The 23,249-nt window shown below is 41.7% G+C and overlaps 1 protein-coding gene across 3 annotated transcripts in view; it reads right to left on the bottom strand.

Annotated features, from left to right (window-relative positions):
- Window positions 1-6,896: 6,896 nt before the first annotated feature.
- Window positions 6,897-23,249, bottom strand: part of CDC16 (cell division cycle 16) — a 40,871-nt gene continuing 24,518 nt past the window's right edge. For all 3 annotated transcript variants that reach the window (XM_032151435.2, XM_032151436.2, XM_058438126.1), the window contains 5 exons: window positions 19,855-19,918; window positions 17,329-17,390; window positions 16,263-16,398; window positions 14,047-14,137; window positions 6,897-7,383 (listed from right to left, as the gene is read on the bottom strand). In XM_032151435.2, the coding sequence (XP_032007326.1) occupies window positions 7,124-7,383; window positions 14,047-14,137; window positions 16,263-16,398; window positions 17,329-17,390; window positions 19,855-19,918 (613 nt within the window). In that variant the 3' untranslated portion in view covers window positions 6,897-7,123. The remainder of the gene's footprint in view (window positions 7,384-14,046; window positions 14,138-16,262; window positions 16,399-17,328; window positions 17,391-19,854; window positions 19,919-23,249) is intronic.

Below are 23,249 nucleotides of genomic sequence, written 5' to 3'. Positions count from 1 at the left end.
ACCCCGTCTCAAAAAAACAAACAAAAAAGAAATAATCTCCAAGTCCTTCTTCATGTGGGCTGTACAGTATGTAACTTTACTTTTGCTTAACTGAACACTTCATGTGTGAATGTGGCCCTGGGCTAGATTTTACTTGGTAGCCCCTATCTCATTGGTAGATGACAGTGACTTGAAGCTGGTGACCATAACACTTCCAAGTATTTCCTTTAAGGATAACACGGCCACTGTAGTTAGCAAACAGGACACCTTTTTAGGATAAACTGTGTCCTGAGATACTGAAGAATTGGGTAGTAACAGGAACAATACTTGGCAGTACAATGACACATTGTTTTTACTCTCAGAGGCCTAAACACTGGTGTTAACACTGCTGCTGATCTGAATTACAGCTTAGTCAAGTGTCTGAACCTTTTGACATTCACTTACAGAAACCGAAAAAATTCTAACAGTGATCAATGAGAAAACTAAATGCTTTTTTTTTTTTTTTTTTTGCTCTGGCAGGAAAAATAAATATAAAAAACTCAGCACTTCATTAATATAATACTTTCATTTTAGTTGTTTTAAAAATAATTATCTTAAGTTCAGTCACTTGATTTTCTAGCCCCAACTCAAGACAGGGGAGGCATACATGATGCCTGACAGACAGAAAAGCCATTTAAAAATGAAAACACGAAAACGCATTAGTTTGAGTCTAATTTAGCGTGGGGTAACTCATGGTCTCTAAGTGTATTACTGCATTAACTTCCAGCGCGATACCTGACTTTCACCATGATGAGTGGAGACAGGATAGGGTCTGAATGCTGGTCTTCAACGCACCATACAACAGTGCTAGACCCTCATCTGTATGAAGGGGAACAAAGCCCTCCTTAAAAGATTTACTAGAGTTAACACCTGGGGACCCTCAAGAAATGAATGCTATCATTGTTCTGCTTCAGAAGGTAGAAATACAGGGAATACACTTTAGATAGGTTAAGATAAAAAGTTTTGTGTTTAAGGCAGCACTTCAGTTGCCTGGAAAATTCACTTCTGTATAATGCCTAATTTGTTAATGATGCCGTGAATAGATGCTTTCTAATAACTACACGTTTGTTTTTCTTTTATGAAAAAGTAGAGTAACGTGTCCTCTGACGTTAGGAGTAGGAGAGTTTGAATAAAGGACTTTAAACAAATGAAGCATATAATCCTATCTCTATTAGAATGATGAAAAGAGTGAGGGTGTTGTCTGTTTATACAGTTATCACCTAGGAGTCATATCAAGATTCTTTTGCTAATCTCAGTGAAGAGGTTAAAAAAAAGTTTAAAGATGAGAGATTTAGTAAAATTGTCTTGTATTACCTTTTTAAAATAAAAATTTTAAACATATCTTTTCAGACTGGGCACTGTGGCTCAAGCCTGTAATCCCAGCACTTTCAGAAGCTGAGGCAGGTGCATCACTTGACGTCAAGAGTTTGAGATCAGCCTGGCCAAGATGGTGAAACCCCGTCTCTACTAAAAATACAAAAATTAGCTGGGTGTGGGGCAGGAGCCTGTAATCCCAGCTACTCAGTAGGCTGAGACAGGAGGATTGCTCGAGTCCAAGAGGCGGAGGTTGCAGTGAGCCGATATCACGCCACTGCACTCCAGCCAGGGCAACACAGTGAGACTCCGTCTCAAAAAAACCAATTTTAACATATCTTTTCACAAAATCAATCACCAGCCAAATGTGTAAAACTATGTAAGAACTTTTCCTTCTTGACCCCAACAAATGGGGCATTTCCATCTGTTCCGCTATGGCTGATTTCAGATGCTCCTACAAAATGGAATCCAGCTGCGACATATTTTAAGTATCATTACTGGTAGACACCTGCTTATTTCACATAGATTCAGTTTTCAATCTTATGTGAGAAAACTGCAAAAGATGTTAAAACAATGGAATAAAAAACAGGCCAAGAGAGCCTGTAACATTTACCAACAGTTAAAAGGATACGTCACCAAATTAGTGAGAAAATAGGTAAAATTCAAATTCTTTATTTTATACATACCAGGAGGTAGCAATTATAAAGAACAGTGAATCACATTTATTTTAAAGAACACAATTATAACTCAGCACCAATAGCTGTTCAATTCTTTGAGCTTTTTAAAGCATCATAAAATGTAATAGTCAGCTGAGTTTGTTATCTTAAATACTATGACTTTCAAAAGTTAAACTGAAATTTGATAAGTACTGCAAACAATTTATTTTATGTGACTATTATTTAGCTATAGTTGTGTGTTTCTTTTTTTTTGTGAGACAGTCTGGCTCTGTTGCCCAGGCTGTAGTGCAGTGGCGCAATCTCAGCTTACTGCAGGCTCCGCCTCCCAGGTTCACACCATTCTCCTGTCTCAGCCTCCTGAGTAGCTGGGACTACAGGCACCCGCCACTACACACAGCTAATTTTTTGTATTTTTAGTAGAGACGGGGTTTCACCGTGTTAGCCAGGAGGGTCTCAATCTCCTGACCTCGTGATCTGCCCGCCTCAGCCTCCCATAGTGCTAGGATTACAGGCGTGAGCCGCTGCACCCAGCCTATAGTTTTTTTTTTAATATGACTAATATTTAGTTATAGTTTTAAGACAGCAGTGACGTCACAGAAAACGGCAGGGCAGGAAGCTTCAGGGATTGATTCTTCCACCAAAACCACCATTAAGCTGGACAAAAAATTAGCAGAATCAACTGTTTTCTAACTCTGTCACCTCATCAGATGCTTACTGCAACTCGGGGAAGGCTTGATGATGCAGAGGCTGCAGCTTTTTGGTTAAGAGGGTGGTGTGGATGGACAGCCTACCTGCCTGCTGCAGCCTGTCCTTAGCGAGGACCCTGTGCATTTTGGTCACATGATGGTGCCCTGGGGGACCAGCGTAGATGCGTGCCTTTGTCTCGACCCCCTCAGGCTGCAGCAATTTCCCCAATACCATCTATCAGAAAATGTAGAGACATACACTTCTTTTTTAAAAAAAAGATCTAGATATTGAGCCAGGCGCAGTTATTCACGCCTGTAATCCCAGCACTTTGGGAGGCTGAGGCGAGGATCATTAGAGCCCAAGTTCAAGACCACCCTGGGTACCACAGCAAGACTGCGTGTCTACAAAAATAAAATACATAAATTAGCCGGGCATGGTGGTGCATTCCTGTAGTCCTAGCTACTCGGAGGCTGAGGTGAGAAGATCCCTTGAGCCAAGGAGTTAGAGGCTGTAGTGAGCTATGACTGTGCCACTGCACTGTAGCCTAGGTGACAGAGTGAGACCCAATCTCAAAAAAAAGAAGAAAAGATCCAGACATTTAAGGAAATTTCTGTCAGGTTACAGGCTGACCAGAGAGACAATAAAAAGACCAGGAACCTCAGGAATACAGACTTTGCAAAAATAACTTGGAAAATTCACTACACAAATGAAATGCAGCCCTCAACAAGTAACAGAAGCAATCCCTGAGGAGAGGGATAATCTAATTTCCAGAGCTACTGCAGTGTCATATTCAAACTGTAGAGTCCTCAACACAAAATTACAAAGCACACAAATAAAATGGAAAATATGGCTGACTTATGGGAAAAAAAGAGTATGACAGAAACTCACTGAGGAAGCCCAGATATTAGAATTACTGGCAAAGATGTTCATCAACTGTATCAATATGCTCACAGGGCTAGCGGAAACCATGGAAAACAGACTAAAGGAACCAGGAGAGTGATGTATGAACAAACAGAAAATGTCAACAGAGATAGAAATGATAACAAGGAACCAAACAGAAACTCGGGAACTGAAAAACACAATAGCTGAAATTAAAGCATTCACTGGAAGGATTCAGCAGCAGACTTGAGCAGGCAGAATTAGCAAAGGTGAAGAGAAGGCAGTTGAACTTACCCAGGCTGAGGAGCACAAGTAAGAAAAGAACAGAACCTACGGGACCCATGGGACACCATCAAAATACCAATGCACGCATATAGGAATCCCAGTGAGAGAGAAAAAGGGAAGACAAAACAAAACAAAAAACAAAAACAAACAACCCTAAAGAAATAATGGCCGGAAAGTGAGGAAGCACATCAAAAGCCAAAATGGGCCAAATGCCAGGCCTCTTGCACCAAACAGTTGGCCAAGTTGTGAATGCAAAGGAAAAGTTATTGAAGGAAATTAAAAGAGCTTCTCCATTAAACACACAAGAGAAAGCGAAACGGCCTTATTGCGGCGGATAGGGAGAAGGTTCGAGTGATCTGGAGATGAGATCAAATGAGACACAACGTTCCTGTGAGCCAAAGCCTAATCCAGAGCAAGACCCTAACTCTCTTCAATTCCATGAAGGCTGAGAGAGGCGAGGGAGCTGCAAAAGAAAAGGTAGAAACCAGCAGAGATTGGTTCATGAGGTATAAGGGAAGACGCCATCTCCACAACATAAAAAGTGCAAAGTGGAACAGCAAGTGCTGATGGAGAAGCCATCTAGATGGCTATCTAGCAAAGATAATTAATGAAGATGGTTACATTAAACAGCAGATGATCAATGCAGACAAAACAGCCTTATACTGGAATATGATGCCATCTAGCACTTCCATAGCTGAAGAGGAGTCAATGTCTTGTTTCAAAGGATAGGCTGACTTGTTAGGGGCTAATGCAGCTGGAGGCTTTAAACTAAAGCCAGTGCTCATTCACATTTTGAAGAAAATCTGAGAGCTAAGTCTACTCCGCCTATGCTTTAAAAATAGAAAAAGTTTGGGTGACAGCACGTCTATTTACAGCATGGTTTACTATTTTAAGCCTACCCTTGAGACCTAGTGTTCAGAAAAAGATTCCTTTCAAAGTATTACTGCTCATTGACAATACTGACAATGCACCTGGTCATCCATGAGCTCCATGGGAGATGTACAAGATGAATGCTGTTTGCATGCTGCTCACACAACATCCATCCTGCAGCTCATGGATCAAGGAGTCATTTTGAACTTCAAGTCTTATTTTTTAGGAAATAAATTTTGTAAGGCTATAGCTGCCGTAGAGAGTAATTCCTCAGATGGATCTGGGCAAAGAACATAGAAAACTTTCTGGAAAGGATTCACCATTCTAAATGCCATTAAGAACGTTTGTGATTCATGACAGGTGGTCAAAATGGGAGTTTGGAAGAAGTTGCTTGCAGCACGTGGTGATAATAGCAAGATAACTAAAATTAGAAGTGGAGCTGGGCATGGTGGTGTGTGCGTGTAATCCCAGCTACTTGGGACGCTGAAGTGGGAGGGCTGCTTGAGCCCGGGAGTTCAAGACTAGCCTGGGCAACACATAAGACCCTGTGTCAAAAAATATATAAATAAAAAATAAATAAAAATTAAAAATGGAGCCTAAAGATGTGACTGAATTGCTGCAATCTCACGATAAAACTTTAATAGATGAGGAGTTGCTCTCTATGGATGAGCACAGAAAATAGTTTCTTAAAATGGGTCTACTCCTGGTGAAGATACTGTGAACGTTGTTGAAACAACAACAAAGGATTTAGAAGATTCCATATATTTAGTTGATAAAGCAGCATCAAGGTTTGAGAGGATTAACTCCAATGTTGAAAGACATTCTACTGTAATATGCTGTCAAGCAGCATCACATGCTACAGAGAAATCTTTCATGAAAGAGTCAGTCAATGCAGCAAACTTCACTGTCTTATTTTAAGAAGATACTGGTCACCCCAGCCTTCAGCACCATCATCAGCCATCCACATGGAGGCAAGACCCTCCATCAGCAAAAAGATTACAACTTGTTAAAGGCTTAGAGGATCATAAGCATTTTTTTTTTTAACAATAAAGTGTTTTTTTTTTTTTGAGATGGAGTCTTGCTCTGTTGCCCAGGCTGGAGTGCAGTGGTGGGTGTGCTCTCAGCTCACCGCAACCTCTGCCTCCTGGGTTCAAGCGATTCTCCTGCCTCAGCCTCCCAAGTAGCTGGGATTACAGGTGCCTGCCACCACGCCCGGCTAATTTTTGTATTTTTAGTAGAAACAGGGTTTTGCCATGTTGGCCAGGCTGGTCTCGAACTCCTGAAAGTATTTTTAAATTAAGGTATATACACTGTTTTTTGGATATAATGCTATTACATACTTTATAGACTACAGTATAAACATAACTTTTATATGTACTGGGAAACCAATTTGTGAAACTAGTTTTATTGTGATATTTGCTTTATTTCGCCAGTTTGGAACCAAAACTGCAATGTCCCCAAGGCATGCCTGTAGGTAAACATGAGTCCATACTGATAAATGATTGAATAATCAGGAGAGAGGAAACAAATCTTCAAGAATAATAACATGCACAGATACTGCTCTCTCCAGGGGCTGGAGCTTAAACCTCCTCAACCCACAGTATGGAAAGGGAAAAACAGGAACTTGACAGTGGAGAAATCTGGCAGACACCACTGTGACCAGGTGGCCAAGGTCAGCATGCCTGGGATAGGTCGTGTGGTGGTTACAACCACCCAGTAGGATGTGATGAGAAAGGTGCTTGAGAAACACATCAAACAAACTCCAATTGAGGGACGTTCTACAGACTACCTGGCCAGTACTCCTCAAAACTGTCAAGGTCATGAGAAACAAAGGAAGTCTGAGAAACTGTCACAGGCAAGAGAACGCAAAGGAGATGGGATGACTAAATGCAGTATGTGCCTGGATGGGACTCTGGGACAGAAAGCAGACATTACGGAAAAACTGGTGAAATCCAAATCAAGGCTGGATTTTAGTGAGTGGACACTAACAATGTTGGTTTCTTAGTCATGACAAATGTTCCATGGGAATGGAAGAGGTTAACAATGGGGGAAACTAGGTGAGGGGCACATAGAAGCTCTCTGTACTATCTCTGCCATTTTTCTGTAAATCTAAAATTAGTCCAAAATAAGTTTATTGGAAAAGAAAAAAAAAGACACAACAGATGGTTTACCTTCTTTATTCCACTATGTATAACTATTTTGTAGGTTCAGAGAATCAGAACACATCTGTTGCAAAGGTGTGTGATCCAGTCTCTTAAGGCGGGTCTCTGTTCCTAAATGTAGAGATGCAGTTTGGAGTCACGTTAGGAAGTGGGACATTCTTAAGCCATGGAGAGGATGTGAGGGAATAGTAACCTACACTGGGACAGCGGGACCAGGACCACTGACTGGAGTCACGTGCTGTGGTCTGACATAGATGTCTCTAACATCATGTCACTTTCATTCATTTCAATTTCAAAGGTTTCTTCCAAGGAAGGTCTGGAATCTGGAGTTTTCCTTGAGGTTTCCAATGGCGTAAGCCCCGTTTCTTCTGCAGTCTGTTTTTCTACTTCAAATTCCCTGAAATCCCACGGAGGTGAAATAATGTTTTTTAGTGTCTTCATTGTATGCACATCAAAGTCATAACATTTTAATTTGTCTTTAATGTCTGCTCCTAAAAAGAAATACTATAATTAGAATAAAATAAGAAATTCCATCATTTATCATTTCTATTGTTATATAACACCATCTCTATCATTTAAGTGAGATTATACTATTTAGAATAAAATACAAAACTCCATCATTTGTCATTTCCATCATTATACACCATCTCTATTATTTAAGTCAAATTATACTTTTAAGAGCACAAGTTGAGAGCAGAAGGAAAACAACATTCCAATCTTCTTCTTTTTCATTTGTTTTCCACCATTTGCAAAGGTGCCAGAAGACTTTCAGAAGCACATGCAGTTGCAGCTCCAGTGTTTCAACAGTTGCCCTATTTCCAAGGCCTCCTAAATACGGATGAGGCCTGTGGACAACTTTTTCCTCAGCTGTTACAGATAAGAACTGCATTGTGTGGCCAGGCGCGGTGGCTCACACCTGTAATCCCAGCACTTTGGGAGGCCGAGGCAGGCAGATCACAAGATCAGGAGATCGAGACCATCCTAGCTAACACAGTGAAACCCAGTCTCTACTAAAAAAAAAAAAAAGAAAAAAAATTAGCCAGGCGTGGTGGCGGGTGCCTGTAGTCCCAGCTACTCAGGAGGCTGAGGCAGGAGAATGGCGTGAACCCAGGAGGTGGAGCTTGCAGTGAGCCGAGATTGTGCCACTGCACTCCAGCCTGGGCGACAGTGAGACTCCACCTCAAAAAAAAAGAACTGTGCTGTGCCCACTGGGTATAGTCACCAATCTTATGCATAAAAAAGCCACGATGAAATAAAATCCATTTCCCATATATTAAAACCTTAAGGGTAATATAGATTTGAACAGATCTGAACAGATGTATTAGGTACAATCATTCAACATAAACAAAATGAGTTTTACACAGTTCAAACCAATAGCTTTCAGGAATAGGAAGTGTGGCAGATAATGACATGCAAACCTTCTAAAAATAAAAATGACATGAATGGTAAATCTCTTCTGTGAGGTCAAGGAGACGTCTCTCTGACTCACTGTCAACTCTCCAGCCTTTATTTAGCTTCCTATGAACTTCCCACCCTTGAACAAATGAGGAAACTAAGGCTCAGACTTGCCTTTCTTGCCACAGGGCTGCTGAGGGGCAGAGCTGAGGCTTCGACCCAGCATCTCTAGGAAACCAGAGTTTAAATTTGTTTTTTAAAACTGAGCTAAAACCAAGAGTCAAGTGTGAATCCCCTTAAGCACACGGCTGAATGAACCCTATGTACCTGCATCCCAGATGACCACCACCAGAAGGGCACAGAACACGTGCAGCTCCTTAAGACCACCCTGTGCCTACTCCTGGTCAATACTGTCAGCTTTCCCAAGCCTGAGATAAGCACTACTTGGACTTTTCTATCACTACCAATTAGTTTTGTTCATTACTAATCGACATGGTTTGGATCTGTGTCCCACCAAATCTCCGGGTGAATTGTAATCCTCAACGTTGGAGGTGGGGCCTGGTAGGAGGTAACTGGATCATGGGGGCGGTTTCTCCTGAATGGTTTAGTACCATCCTCTTGGTGCTGTTCTCGTGATAGTGAGTTCTGGTTGTTTAAAGTGTGTAGCACCTCCTCCCTTTCTCAATCCCTCCTGTTCCGGATATGTGATGTGCTGGCTCCCCACTTAGCCTCCTGCCATGATTTCAGGTTTCCTGAGGCCTCCCTGGAAGCCAAGCAGATGCCAGCATCATGCTTCCTATATAGCCTGCAGAACTGTGAGTCAATTACATTTCTTTTCTTATAAATTACCCAGGCTCAGGTATTTCTTTATAGCAATGTGAGAATGAACTAATACACTAATCTTCCTATAAATGGAAGTAATTAGTACATATTCATATTTTTGTCAAAGATCTGTGAAATTTGCTGGGCGTGGTGGCTCACGCCTATAATCCCAGCACTTTGGAAGACTGAGGCGGGCGGATCACCCGAGGTCAGGAGTTCGAGACCAGCCTGGCCAACATGGTGAAACCCTATCTCTACTAAAAATACAAAAAATTAGCTATGCGTGGTGGAGCGTGCCTGTAATCCCAGCTACTCAGGAGGCTGAGGCAGGAGAATTGCTTGAACCCAGGAGGCAGAGGTTGCAGTAAGCTGAGATGGCACCACTGCACTCCAGTCTGGGCGACTGAGTGAAACTCTGTCTCAGAAAAAAAAAAATAATAATAAATAAATAAATCTGTGAAACTGACGCATGTTTCTAAATGATTCAGTAGTCTTTCAAATAATATAGTATCCTATTGTACGAACACACCACAATTTATTTCTCCTCTATCTTACTGGTGGACATCTGAGTCATTTCCAGTTAGGGGCTATTATGAATAAAGCTATGAATACTCTTGCCTGTGACCTTTAGTGGACAGAAGCACTTGCTTCCATTGGGCTCATACCTGGGAGTAGAACTGCTACATCACAAAATCAGTATGGTCAATCATCACCCTAATACCCACCCCAATGAATCACACCTCCCAGCACCCTCACCCTGGTACAGCCCCCTCCCACATTGACTCTGAGCTTATGAGACTTGTACTGATGGAACAGAACGTGACGGAAGTGATGTTGTGTGCAACTCTGAATTTTCAAGAGGTCCTGAACTTTGGTTCTTGTCCTTTAGAACCCTGAGAACATCGTGCTACAAAGAAACCTAAGATGAAAGCCCCACAGAGAGAGACTCGGCACCCAAGCTGAGCTCCCTACTGGAGAATGATACCATTTTAGACCATCTACCCAGTCAAGTATCTGCTGACCACAGCTGCATGAGTAAACCTAGACAAGGCCCACAAATGGGTCACTCAACCCACAGAATTGTAAAAATAATACATTGTTGTTGGTTGAGGTTTTGGAGTGGTTAGGCAGCATAGAGAGCTGATATAATAGGCTTAACTTTATTGTGATGTTAAGCAGTTTTCCAAAGAGGCTTTGCCCTTCTATAACCCACTAGCAGTCAATCTATGAGTTCCAGTTGCTCCACATCACACCAACACCACAAACTGTATTTTCAGCCATTCTGTGGGTGTGTACTGGTTTCTCACTATGGTTTTATTATCTGAGACAGGGTTTTCACTCTGTTGCTTAGGCTGGAGTGCAGTATTGTGATCGCTGCAGCTTTGATCTCTTGGACTCCAGTAATCCTCCTGCCTCAGCCCTGAGTAGCTGGCACTAGAGGCACACACCACCATCGCTATGGTTTTAATTTCATTTCCCTGGTAAGTAATGATGTTGAGGGCCTTTATTTGCTTCTTAACTGAGGCAGAATAGGATCTAAAGACAGGGAGCCTTCACTTCGGCCTCTGATTAGTCACAGTCTTCATTTGCATAGGGTGTAACTTCACTTCAGCCTCTGATCCGCCACAGACCAATCCTTCATTTGCATAGGGTGTATGTAACCAACACGAAAACCCTAAGGGTACTTAAACCCCAACTGGGGCTCATCAGCTGCTTGCTCAAGCCCCTCCCACTCTGTGGAGTGTACTTTCACTTCAACATACCTATGCTTTCGTGTTCCATTGCTTTGTGTGTTTTGTTCAATCTTTGTTCACCATGCCAAGAACCTGGACGACTTGTAGTGAAGACCTTCCACACCAGTAACATATTTTGGTGAGCCAGTCAGGAGGTAAGCCCCAATTTTGGAATTTATTTTTTATTTCTTTTTCCCTTTTTCCTCTCTAGAGAGCCTTCATTTGCAGGCATGAGCTGGAGCTATGTCCATGTGGGGATCCCTCCGCTCTATACAGGGGAACTCCCCCCCTTTCCCTTTTCCAACTCGGGACCCTCAGTGGACAGCATCTAAGCACAGAGGCAACTGCAGGTCTCTGGCTGGGGACACTCTGGTGACAGTGAAAGGTTTCCGTGTGGAAGCCTGACCACCACTGCCCAGTTTGGGTGAGGGACCTGAGTCTTTTTCTTGTTTTCAGCCTTTCAGTGGCCATTTCCTACCTAATTGCTCCTTGGTAACTGAGGGCAACTGGCTGGGGCCACACTCTGGTGTTACCTAAATTTCTTGAGGCTCTCCTTGGAGGAATGAGAGAGTAACTAAGGCAGTAAACTATGATAAAGTAAGGGAGGTTACACAGGACAAGGAGAAAAATCCAGCCATGTTTCATGGCAGGCTGGAGGACTTTAAAAATATACCATCTGGACCCTTCCTCTCCCAAAGGCAGTGTTGGGCCCTCTTTTATTCCTAGCATTACTACTTTTGGTATGAACTTTCTTTTTTAGTGATTACTCTATCTACAAGTTTATATATTTTAGTGACTGCTTTAAAGAAACAACCTATATTGTATCATTTTCAAGCCCACAGAAATGTATTAAGGCATATAATTTTGACACTTTCAATTATTTTTAAGGTTATAAGCATGTAAAATACTGTTAATATATGTAAGAATATGCATAACTACCAATACATAGCATTTTTTTTTTTTTTTTGAGATGGGCTCTGTCACCCAGGCTGGAATGCAGTGGCACAATCTTGGCTCACTGCAACCTCTGCCTCCCGGGTTCAAGTGATTCTCCTGCCTCAGCCTCCCGAGTAGCTGGGACTACAGGCATGTGCCACTATGTCTGGCTAGTTTTTCTGTTTTGTTTTTTAGTAGGGGCGGGGTTTCACCATGTTGACCAGGTTGGTCTTGAACTCCTGACCTCAGGTGATCTGCCTGCCTTGGCCTCCCAAAGTGCTGGGATTATAGGCGTGGGCGACCATGCCCGGCCTAGATAGCTTCTTTTGAAGAGATATTCTCTAAATTTTCATCCAGAGTAGATTCACTGCAGTTTCTTAGGTGTGTTTCTCAATACACTGCCTGAATGTTTTAAAGCATATAGAAATTTGAATACTGTTTAACCTCATGTATTCCTTTGTTTATAGATTGTTTAATATTTCTAAGGATTAAAGACATCACAGCCCCCTATAAGATTCAGTAATATTGGCCAGGCGTGGTGGCTCACGCCTGTAATCCCAGCACTTTGGGAGGCCGAGGAGGGCGGATCACAAGGTTAGGATATCGAGACCATCCTGGCGAACACTGTGAAACCCCATCTCTACTAAAAATACAAAAAAATTAGCCGGGCGTGATGATGGGTGCCTGTAGTCCCAGCTACTCAGGAGGCTGAGGCAGGAGAATGGCGTGAACCCCGGGGTGGGGAGCTTGCAGTGAGCAGAGATCCCGCCACTGCACTCTAGCCTGGGCGACAGAGTGAGACTCCGTCTCAAAAAAAAATTCAGTAATATTAATAAAATTTGAGATATATAGGGACAGAACCCAACACATGCAGAGAAAAACTGTTTATACTGCTGTAGAGCAGGAAATGAAACCCAGGTTCTAAGGGGGCAGGGAAACTGTTTGCTAGGTGTGCCATGAGCTACCGCACAAGTGCATCAGTGACTGGGCATAGAGCAGGCACAATTACGGGATGGTTAAGAGAGTAAGCTGTGGAGCCTATGGGAACGTGCATTTTTAAACTGCGATGTGCCTCAGTTTATCCAACTTTACAATGGGCATTATTCATTTTTTGTTTTTCTTCTCAGTTGACTGGATTATTTCCCCAGTCTGTCTTCTCGCCACTCTGGATGTCCACATGAGAGGACCCAAGGTAATTTCTGACAGCCTCGGGCTCCTTGGGAAAACCAGAGGGTGCCACAGACCCCGTTTTAGGAGAAACCTCTTTTCCTCAGGGAATCCCAAGACACAAAAGCAGACAGGTCTCTCTCAAAATCTAAGGCTCTGCTCTGTTTTGTATCACATTATCTGATCTTTTTGACTTTTGGGGAAATTACATCAGAAATTACTTTAGTAGGGGCCGGGCACAGTGGCTCATGCCTGTTATCCCAGCACTTTGAGAGGCCGAGGCAGGCGGACCACCTGAGGTCAGGAGTTCAAGACCAGTCTGGCCTGAACATGGAGAAGACCAGTCTCTACTAAAAATACAAAATTAGCCAAGCGTGGTAGCACATGCTTGTAATTCCAGCTACTCGGGAGACTGAGGCAGGAGAATCACTTGAACCCGGGACGCAGGGGTTGCAGTGGGCCGAGGTTGCGCCATTGCACTCCAGTCTGGGCAACAAGAGCGAAACTCCATCTCAAAAAAAATAAAATTACTTTAGTAGGAACGGGAGTTAGCAAGCTTGTAACTTTCCTATTCTAGATCTCAAGATTTAATCTCACCACATCCTCCTTATCACATAATGTTTATAACTAAACAAGTGCCCAAGTACAGCAATTCCATCCAAACTTATACTATTACTTATTCACTGTTATGGAAATGTACGGCATCTCAACATTCTATTGAAATGTAAAGATTAATATTGTTATACCCTGGGTTATAAAATGACAGAGCCTCTTCAATTGTTTATCAGAAAAATGTTGCTTTCTTTTTCCATTAAAGAAACAGATAGGTCCTTCTATAACAAAGTGCTTTACACATATTCTATAGTGGTATTTTGCACTTAGCAAGTATTCAGCTTTAAACTGAATGCATCCTTGGTGAGTCACTAACTCTCCCACAGCATTGTTCTAATAAAATAAATGGAGTTTCTTGTTTTTAATGCAGCACGAATGGTTAGAAAGATAAACTTGGAACCTCAGATGAGAATATGAGAAACATAAACAGAGACATATGACGACCTAAAAAATGGAGTACAATACCAATAACAATAATGATTATCTTACCGATATAAGCTTCAGAATCACCAATGTACATTTCGATGCAATGACCAAGCATTGTAACAGAAAATGTATCATCTCGCCTAAGACCAAGGGCCTGCCATAAAAGATACAGCATGGTTATTAAAAGAAAATGTATTTCCTTCTCTTACCACACTGATTCATTTCAAAATATTCCAGGGCATCCAGGGTGGGGGAAGTGGAGCTGTTAGCGGGGACATAGCTACATGACTGACCATGAGCCAATGTTGAAGTTGGTTATGGGTCGTGGAGGTTCATCACACTATTCTATTTTCTTATGCTGGAAATCTACCCCAAAAAAACATTTTTAAAAAAGTTCTATCTTGACTGGGCGCAGTGGCTCATGCCTGTAATCCCAGCACTTTGGGAGGCCTAGACGGGTGGATCACCTGGGGTCAGGAGTTTGAGGCCAGCCTGACCAAAACATGGTGGAACCCCATCTCTAATAAAAAATACAAAAATTAGCCAGGCATGATGGCAGGTGCCTGTAATCCCAGCTACTCTGGAGGCTGAAGCAGGAAACTGCTGGGAGGTGGAGGTTGCAGTGAGCCGAGATCGCACTACGGCACTCTAGCCTAGGCAACAAAGCAAAATTCTACCTCAAAAGAAAAAAAAAAGTTCTATCTCCATACAGAGTTCTCTGAGCCTTCTGTATTTTTTTTTTTTTTTTTTTTTTTGAGACAGAGTCTCGCTCTGTCGCCAGGCTGGAGTGCAGTGGCGCGATCTTGGCTCACTGCAACCTCCGCCTCCCGGGTTCAAGCCAAGTCTCCTACCTCAGCCTGGGACTGGGTGCAGGGCTAGTAGCTGGGACTACAGGCATGTGCTACCACGCCCAGCTAATTTTTGTATTTTTAGTAGAGATGGGGTTTCACCATATTGGTCAGGATGGTCTCGATCTCTTGACCTTGTGATCCGCCCACCTTGGCCTCCCAAAGTGCTAGGATTACCGGCATGAGCCACCGCGCCCAGCCGAGCCTTCTGTATTGATCAAATCTCAGAAGAAAGGTAAATTATGCAATACTCAAATATACATATTTAAAAGACCATACAGAACTAGAAAATGTGCTTAGTCCAAACTCCTGACAAGCTCAGTGTTCTGGTGACCATCATGGTACCTTCACGACTTCATCCAACCTCAAAATCTCTAATGAACTCTTGAAAATCAGTTACGAACCGCTCATGAGTTTATCTTTGATAAATTTTCTCATATTTTATCTCTTTCTCCAAACACCGTTAGTTCACTGATTCTAAGACACACATTTTCTCAAATTCGAACACTGCTTCCCTTTTACCTGTGGTTTCCTATTACTGCCATCCACCAGCCACTGCTGTGATACGGGTAACTTGCCTGAGCAGCGTGGACTTGGTGGTTATGTTGGCACCACAGACTAGATCACAAGCCATGTGAGGAACACTTAAACAGATACGGGAATTGTGGTTTTCTAAAAACCTTCTGTTGACACTTGAGCAGACTGAGAGGGATGAGAGAGACACAGTTGGAAAGCAGGTGTCTGTGGCTGGGAGGAAACCGAGTCAGGAACTGGGTGTCTGTGCTAGCACCAGGGCACTATTTTGGGAAAACACAGATACTGGCCCTCTGGACTGAACACTGTAACTTCATATGTACATTTCTATGTATGTACTATAGTAATACAAATCTGCCTAAATATGTTCAAGAATATTTTCTCTAAGTGCAAAAAAATTAAGTGACAGGAAAAAATTATGTTAAAGTTTAACTGGCAGCACTTTTTTCTTTGTGGTCATCCTGCTTACTCGTGGTGTCTTAAATTTGACGGAATATGGTACATGGATTAATGAAAGGTTCTTTCTTTGTGATGACTGCACAGACTGTTTTGTTCATCTACTAATGTGATCTAAGGGGACAGTCATGAACAGAAAGACTGGGAGTTCCCAAAGGGGCTACTGTGGACAGACAACCCTGTGCTCAGCACTCATCACTGGTGAGTGCCACTGGTCACCTGTGCACCTCACTGCAAACACTAAGGACAGGACTCATGTTTGTTTCTAATTTGATGAATACTGTACAACACCCACATGCTTTTCTCTGCAAAGAAAAGAATAACACATAAGGTTGCCTAAAGAATATTAAAATAGTAAATATTACCTAGAAAAAATATTTTCAAAAAAGGAAGTGGTCAATGTTAACCAGATTTAAAATTAGGTACAAAGAAAAGACATACTGTGTGGAAGTAGTCCACAGCATTTTCAAAGTTGCCCATCAGACTGTGGATATATCCAATAGCGGAGTAGGTGGATGCGTTCTGAGGAATCAACACCAGTGCCTGACGGTGGTAATCCAAGGCCTCAGCATACTTTCTGTGGGGGAGAACACAATTACTGGCTACAGTAAAAGCACTAAATTCCTAAGTCTAAGATGAGCATCCATCCATATCAACACCCAAGAAACACTGTCTCAATGAGAACAGCAGTCTAGACTGGTGAATGTCCTCCACACCTACTCTCATGCATCTCAGTATGCCCTCTAAATGCATCTTCCAGGCCCGCTCCCTCCGCAGGCCAAGGGCACTCCTGCAGGGATGCCTGCTGTATTCCTTTTGATGTTCAGTGGGACACTGCAACCAGAACCTAATCCATGCCTCCTGGCTGTGTCCTTACCACACACCACCCTCTTAGGTGACAGTCAGTGTCCCATATCAGGGGTAGATAAAAGCAGCCAAGGAGTATCGCTTTAAGGTCCAAAAGATTTACTTAGAAAAGTGCTCCTCAAAGTTCTCTGGAATACTTGACTTGTAAAGCCTTTTGTGAAAAAAATGTTTTATGCTCAATTAAACTTTGGAAAATGCTATAAGCTTGTAATACATAGTAAAGACTCAAAGAAATCCTGCAATAGAAATACTTGTTAGATCTTGAGTAACCTAAAATTGCCCAGACATATTTAACCAAAAAACCCATTTTTCAACTGTCGCCTGTTTATCACACCACAAAACCTCTAGCAGAAAACAGACTATGGATAGGATTTTAATTATATCCTACTGTCCTAATTCTTCTGAATTAATTTTGAACACTAAATTTTCATACAAAAGAGTAAAATTCTCCATGTGTTTCTAAAATAAAATTACACCAACACAGATAAATAATAAAAACTGATTTGATGCTGATTGTATCTGAGCAGCCAAGTACAAGAAAGCTGGTTGATCTCATGAAATAAGAATATGACAAAGTATTCAAAATTAAGTAAACTTTGAGTCACGAAGTATATTTCTGAAAATGCTCTACTTCACTTACTTAAGTTTTCTGCAGACATGCCCCAAGTTGTTCAACAAAGGTTCCCATTTGTCAACTGTTACCTAAAACATAGCAACATCAAGCCCACGAGTTATATATGTCACTGTTCAGCCTGATTTGTTTGCACTGAATTATTTCACGCCTTGCAAGCTGGGCTCTCTCCCAGTGTGTGCCTCCAGCACACCACAAGGCCAGGGTAACTGCTGGTTTATCTATCTCCTTCTTTCCTACTAGGAGACTTCCTGAGGACTCTGTTATCATTAGGACAAGTTTATCCAAGAGCCTATCCCTGCTGGAGTTCAAATGAGTATCTGCAGCTCAGAGCTTTCCCTCAAACACCAGACTTCTCTATCCATCTGTCTGCTAAATACTTCTGCTTGGAAATGTTACAAGCACTTTAAGTTCGGTGCACCACACACCACACCCATCTCTCCCTGGCCATCCCAGCCCCTGACCTCACTGCTTCTGAGTGCCCCTCCAGTCAGTGAATGGCACCCCCACCCCCTCTGACCCTTCCATGAAGCACACCAGGGCTGGTTCCTTCTAATTGCTAGGCATAACTCCAACCTATTTAGTCCTCATCTTCCTCATTAACAGAGTCAAATCTGGGACCCAATCATAAAAGTCTGACCGGGTTGTTTCCTTCTTAAATCCCTTTTGTTTTCCCACTCTCCTCAGGATAAGGCACAAACTCTTTCATTCTGGGCCCTTCGTGACCCACACTTAACCTTCCTGACCCACTCCTTGACATTCTCTGTGAACTCAAAATCCAAGCCATAATGAATTAGCTCCAATTTTTGCAAACACTGAAATACCCTTGCCCTAATTTTTGCCTAGCTGATGTCTGATGACTTTCAGGACTGAGGTGTATACAAAAGGCCTTTCTCTGTGGGCACCTTTAGTTCCTCAATTGCACTGTATTTTCACTGTCAATTTACATACTTACATTCCCCAGTTATCTGAGGTCAGGAAATAGTAAACTCATTCCCCGTTGCATCCCAAGGCCTAGCTCAGAGCCTATGGCATGGCTGACACTCATTAAATATATGTCAACTAAATGAATGAACAGACCTGAGCCACAGATTCTCTAACTCTATTGAGACCAGTTCTAGGAGGCACAGCCCATGTGAATGAAAAACAAATCATTTAATGACTCTTAGGCATGACTATTTGTCTTTACTTTGACATTTGCTGCAGTTTCTAATAAAGTCAATATTTTCCCCCTCTTCGTATAACTTTTTAATGGGCATTTTGACATTTCAATAGTATTGTGCTTTCATACTTAAAACCATTAAGTTTCTGTAAGACTCTAAATTTAGTGACTCTTAATCATCAAAGAATACAGGTTCAACTTAAGTATGGTTTAGGAAAGTGCTTCTCAAACTTTTCTGTGCATGATAATCCCCTGGACATCTTGCTAAAACTGCAGATTTCGATTCAGTTGGTCTGAGATTCTGCACTTCTAGCAGGCTTCTAGGCGATGCTGATGCTGCTGAGCCCGTCTGGAGCGTAAGGCAGTCACTTCTTAGAAAACTGACAAGGTGGCAAGTGGCAATCCCCTATTAACAAAACACCTGGATTATCCAGAACTACCCAAGACAGAGGAACCTGCTTTATATATACGCATGTACAAACACAGAAATAGTGCTTATAAGTTCAGATGACATGAGAGACCAAAGTAAACAAAGCTGTGTCTATGGGGACAGGCAGATCGCTTGGCAGGGAGACAAAGCTGTGTCTGTAACAGCAGAGAGAGCTAACAGCCAAGGGAGAAGAAAACTGTGGGCAGGTGTGCACAAACAGGAACAGCAGGAAGCTGAGAAGTGAAAATCAGAATAGAATGAAACAAAACAGGCACGAATGAAACAGAAGAGCATCATGCAAATCTCTTACTGTGCAAGTTTATGGTATCAAAAACTGTTACCACTTTTAAGTAATATCAGTATATACACGTCCTTGACAATTGTTAGGTTAACTCATAAGCACCAATTCATGGGATCGTTCATACAACAGAAGCAGTCAAATATTTTAAAATGGAAAGGCCCAAATACACACTCAGTATGCAGTAACAGCAACAAAAGGTGTGAATTTCAGTAATACCTATCCCATCCCTATCCTTTCAGAAGTGGGACCTGCTGCTATACTTTATTTACCCTTCAGTCAAAGCTCTCTGAAGTTCTAGAGGAGGAATATTACATCTGACGATACGGTGCCCAATAGTTTCCGCGAACCAATGACTATTCCTAGCTTCAAACAATCATCCGATCTATTCTGATGCCTCTCACATTTCAAATCTAGAGCCCATTTAAGAAGCAAACACCCAACACTTGCCCCTCTTAGGAAAAAAACTCATTTCTTACCATGTGGTGAAACAGTTAACTGACAATGCAAACATTAACACCCGCTTGTTATGAAAATATCAGGTTATTATCTTCGAAGGCAAGAGATTTCTGTGTTGTTTTCCTCATTTAACAGTAAACACTCAGGGGTCTGTATGTGTATATTTACAGATACTACAAAGAATACCTCGTTCCCAATTGCTTTAATTTTTTCCAAAGCATCAAGAAACCATTTTTCGGCTGTTTTCCATCTAAAATGAAGGGAAAAAAGGTTGCAGATTATTCAAAATCAGCAAATATAAACTTTTAAAAAATTTTTGATTATCTTTCTAGTAGTACTAAAATGCAATGGGGTAAACTGCTGGAAATTATAAAAATTCAAAGTTAAGTCACAAATGATTAATTTTATAGCATTAATATCAAGAGTTCAAGATTTCAAGATTTTGGGAGATACAGTATTTATATTCCTTTTTTTTTTTTTTTTTTTTTAAGAGTCTCACTCTGTCACCTAGGCTGGAGTGCAATGGTGCGATCTCAGCTCACTGCAACCTCTACCTCCTGGGTTCAAGCGATTCTTGTGCCTCAGCCTCCTGACACAGCTGGGATTACAGGTGTACAACACCATCCCCGGCTAATTTCTGTATTTTCAGTTGAGACGGGGTTTCGCCATGTTGCACATGCCGGTCTCAAATTCCTGGCCTCAAGCAATATGCCCATCTTGGCCTCCCAAAGTGCTGGGATTACAGACGCGAGCCACCTCACCCAACCACAGTATTTATGTTCTATAAAGTCACTGTGTACACTGAGCTAGCAAGTATTGAACTGCGGCTCCCGGGGAAATATAGTTAGATTCTTGCAATTCTCTGGTCACGTTTTCTCTAATTGATCAATGCGTAACCTTGTTTTATGTGTGTTTCTATTTAAAGACGTCTTATTTCACACATATTGTTGATTCATCAATATTGAAGTCAGGGCCAGCAGCATTATAACTGATGCTTGCCTGAAGGAAGCTTCTCTAATACATGTGTTTCCTCTGTAAAATACATCACAATTAACACTAGATAGCATTTCACTAAGCTTGGGGATTATTTCAAAACAGTGAAATCATCAACAAAAAGCACAAAAATGTGAAAACTGTGGCACTAAATAGACCACAAAAAGTACACTGGTTTATAGATGAACTGGGAAAAAAGGCAGAGCGTTGCCTTCTTAGACTCCAGCTGGGAGCGTGTGTGCCAGGAGACCCAGCTTTCTCCCAGCCCTGGGCATGTCTGCCAATGGCTCAGAAAGCACCTCAGGAACTGATTTGGGGGTTACAAATAAATTTTAGTGAGTAGGCAAATTCGCAAATACTGATGATTACTGTATTATATTAAAAGATTACTATTTATTTTAAAGCTTCAAACTTTTAAAAAATACCTAGATAACCCATTTTTTAGAACACATATATGCCATAAATGACACTGTAGTAGTATTAATACTCATTTACAGCTGGGCGTGGAGGCTCATGCCTGTAATCCCAGCACTTTGGGAAGCTGAGGCAGGCGGATCACTAAGTCAGGAGTTCGAGACCAGCCTGACCAACATGGTGAAACCCCGTCTCTACTAAAAATACAAAAATTAGCTGGGCGTGGTGGCGGGCATCTGTAATCCCAGCTACTCAGGAGGCTGAGGCAGGAGAATCGCTTGAACCTGGGAAGCAGAGAATGCAGTGGGCTGAGATTGCGCCACTGCACTCTAGCCTGGGTGACACAGCGAGACTCCATCTCAAAAAAACAAAAACTAAAACTAATTTACCATTTTAAAATTTGTATATCATGAACTGCAAAGGATTACAGACATTTTCCTCTTTGAGTATAACACGAAATCACTTATTCTACAAATATCCTAGGGTACAGTAAAGCCTCTACTGACCAGGAATTAAATTTTCTGACTTACTAGTAACTAAATAGAAAACACTTTTGTTTCAAAAACCATGTCAAATCTTTCTCAAACACATAAATTCAACTCCTTACCAACATAAAGATAACTAAGGATTCCACAGTGCCCCCAGCCACACTGTGGGGTAATCTGAACTGTACAATCATGTAAGAAAACAAGTGGTAGCTCAGATCAAAAAAAGACCAAAACCTGGATTTAGAATTTTTAAGGAAATCCAAGATAACAGTTTCTCTCTTTTTTTTTCTATCTCCTTCTTCTAAAATAGAACTTTTTTTTATTATTATTATACTTTAGGTTTTAGGGTATACGTGCACAATGTGCAAGTTTGTTACATATGTATCCATGTGCCATGTTGGTGTGCTGCACCCATTAACTCGTCATTTAGCATTAGGTGTATCTCCTAATGCTGTCCCTCCCCCCTCCCCCCACCCCACAACAGTCCCCGGAGTGTGATGTTCCCCTTCCTGTGTCCATGTGTTCTCATTGTTCAATTCCCACCTATAGGCGAGAACATGCGGTGTTTGGTTTTTTGTCCTTGCGATAGTTTGCTGAGAATGATGTTTTCCAGTTTCATCCATGTCCCTACCAAGGACATGAACTCATCATTTTTTATGGCTGCATAGTATTACATGGTGTATATGTGCCACATTTTCTTAATCCAGTCTATCGTTGTTGGACATTTGGGTTGGTTCCAAGTCTTTGCTATTGTGAATAGTGCCACAATAAACATACATGTGCATGTGTCTTTATAGCAGCATGATTTATAGTCCTTTGGGTATATACCCAGTAATGGGATGGCTGGGTCAAATGGTACTGCTAGTTCTAGATCCTTGAGGAATCGCCACACTGACTTCCACAATGGTTAAACTAGTTTACAGTCCCACCAACAGTGTAAAGGTGTTCCTCTTTCTCCATATCCTCTCCAGCACCTGTTGTTTCCTTTTTAATGATGGCCATTCTACTGGTGAGAGATGGTATCTCATTGTGGTTTTGATTTGCATTTTTCTGATGGCCAGTGATGATGAGCATTTTTTCATGTGTTTTTTGGCTGCATAAATGTCTTCTTTTGAGAAGTGTCTGTTCATGTCCTCTGCCCACTTTTTGATGGGGTTGTTTTTTTCTTGTAAATTTGTTTGAGTTCATTGTAGATTCTGGATATTAGCCCTTTGTCAGATGAGTAGGTTGTGAAAATTTTCTCCCATTTTGTAGGTTGCCTGTTCACTCTGATGGTAGTTTCTTTTGCTGTGCAGAAGCTCTTTAGTTTAATTAGATCCCATTTGTCAATTTTGGCTTTTGTTGCCATTGCTTTTGGTTTTAGACATGAAGTCCTTGCCTATGCCTATGTCCTGAATAGTATTGCCTAGGTTTTCTTCTAGGGTTTTTATGGTTTTAGGTCTAACATGTAAGTCTTTAATCCATCTTGAATTAATTTTTGTATAAGGTGTAAGGAAGGGATCCAGTTTCAGCTTTCTACATATGGCTAGCCAGTTTTCCCAGCACCACTTATTAAAAAGGGAATCCTTTCCCCATTGCTTGTTTTTGTCAGGTTTGTCAAAGATCAGATAGTTGTAGATATGTGGCATTATTTCTGAGGGCTCTGTTCTGTTCCATTGATCTATGTCTCTGTTTTGGTACCAGTGC

The sequence above is a fragment of the Hylobates moloch genome, unplaced genomic scaffold, assembly GCF_009828535.3.
Source record: "Hylobates moloch isolate HMO894 unplaced genomic scaffold, HMol_V3 SCAFFOLD_4, whole genome shotgun sequence".
Taxonomy (NCBI): Eukaryota; Metazoa; Chordata; class Mammalia; order Primates; family Hylobatidae; genus Hylobates; species Hylobates moloch.
This window is presented reverse-complemented; position numbering and strand designations above follow the sequence as displayed.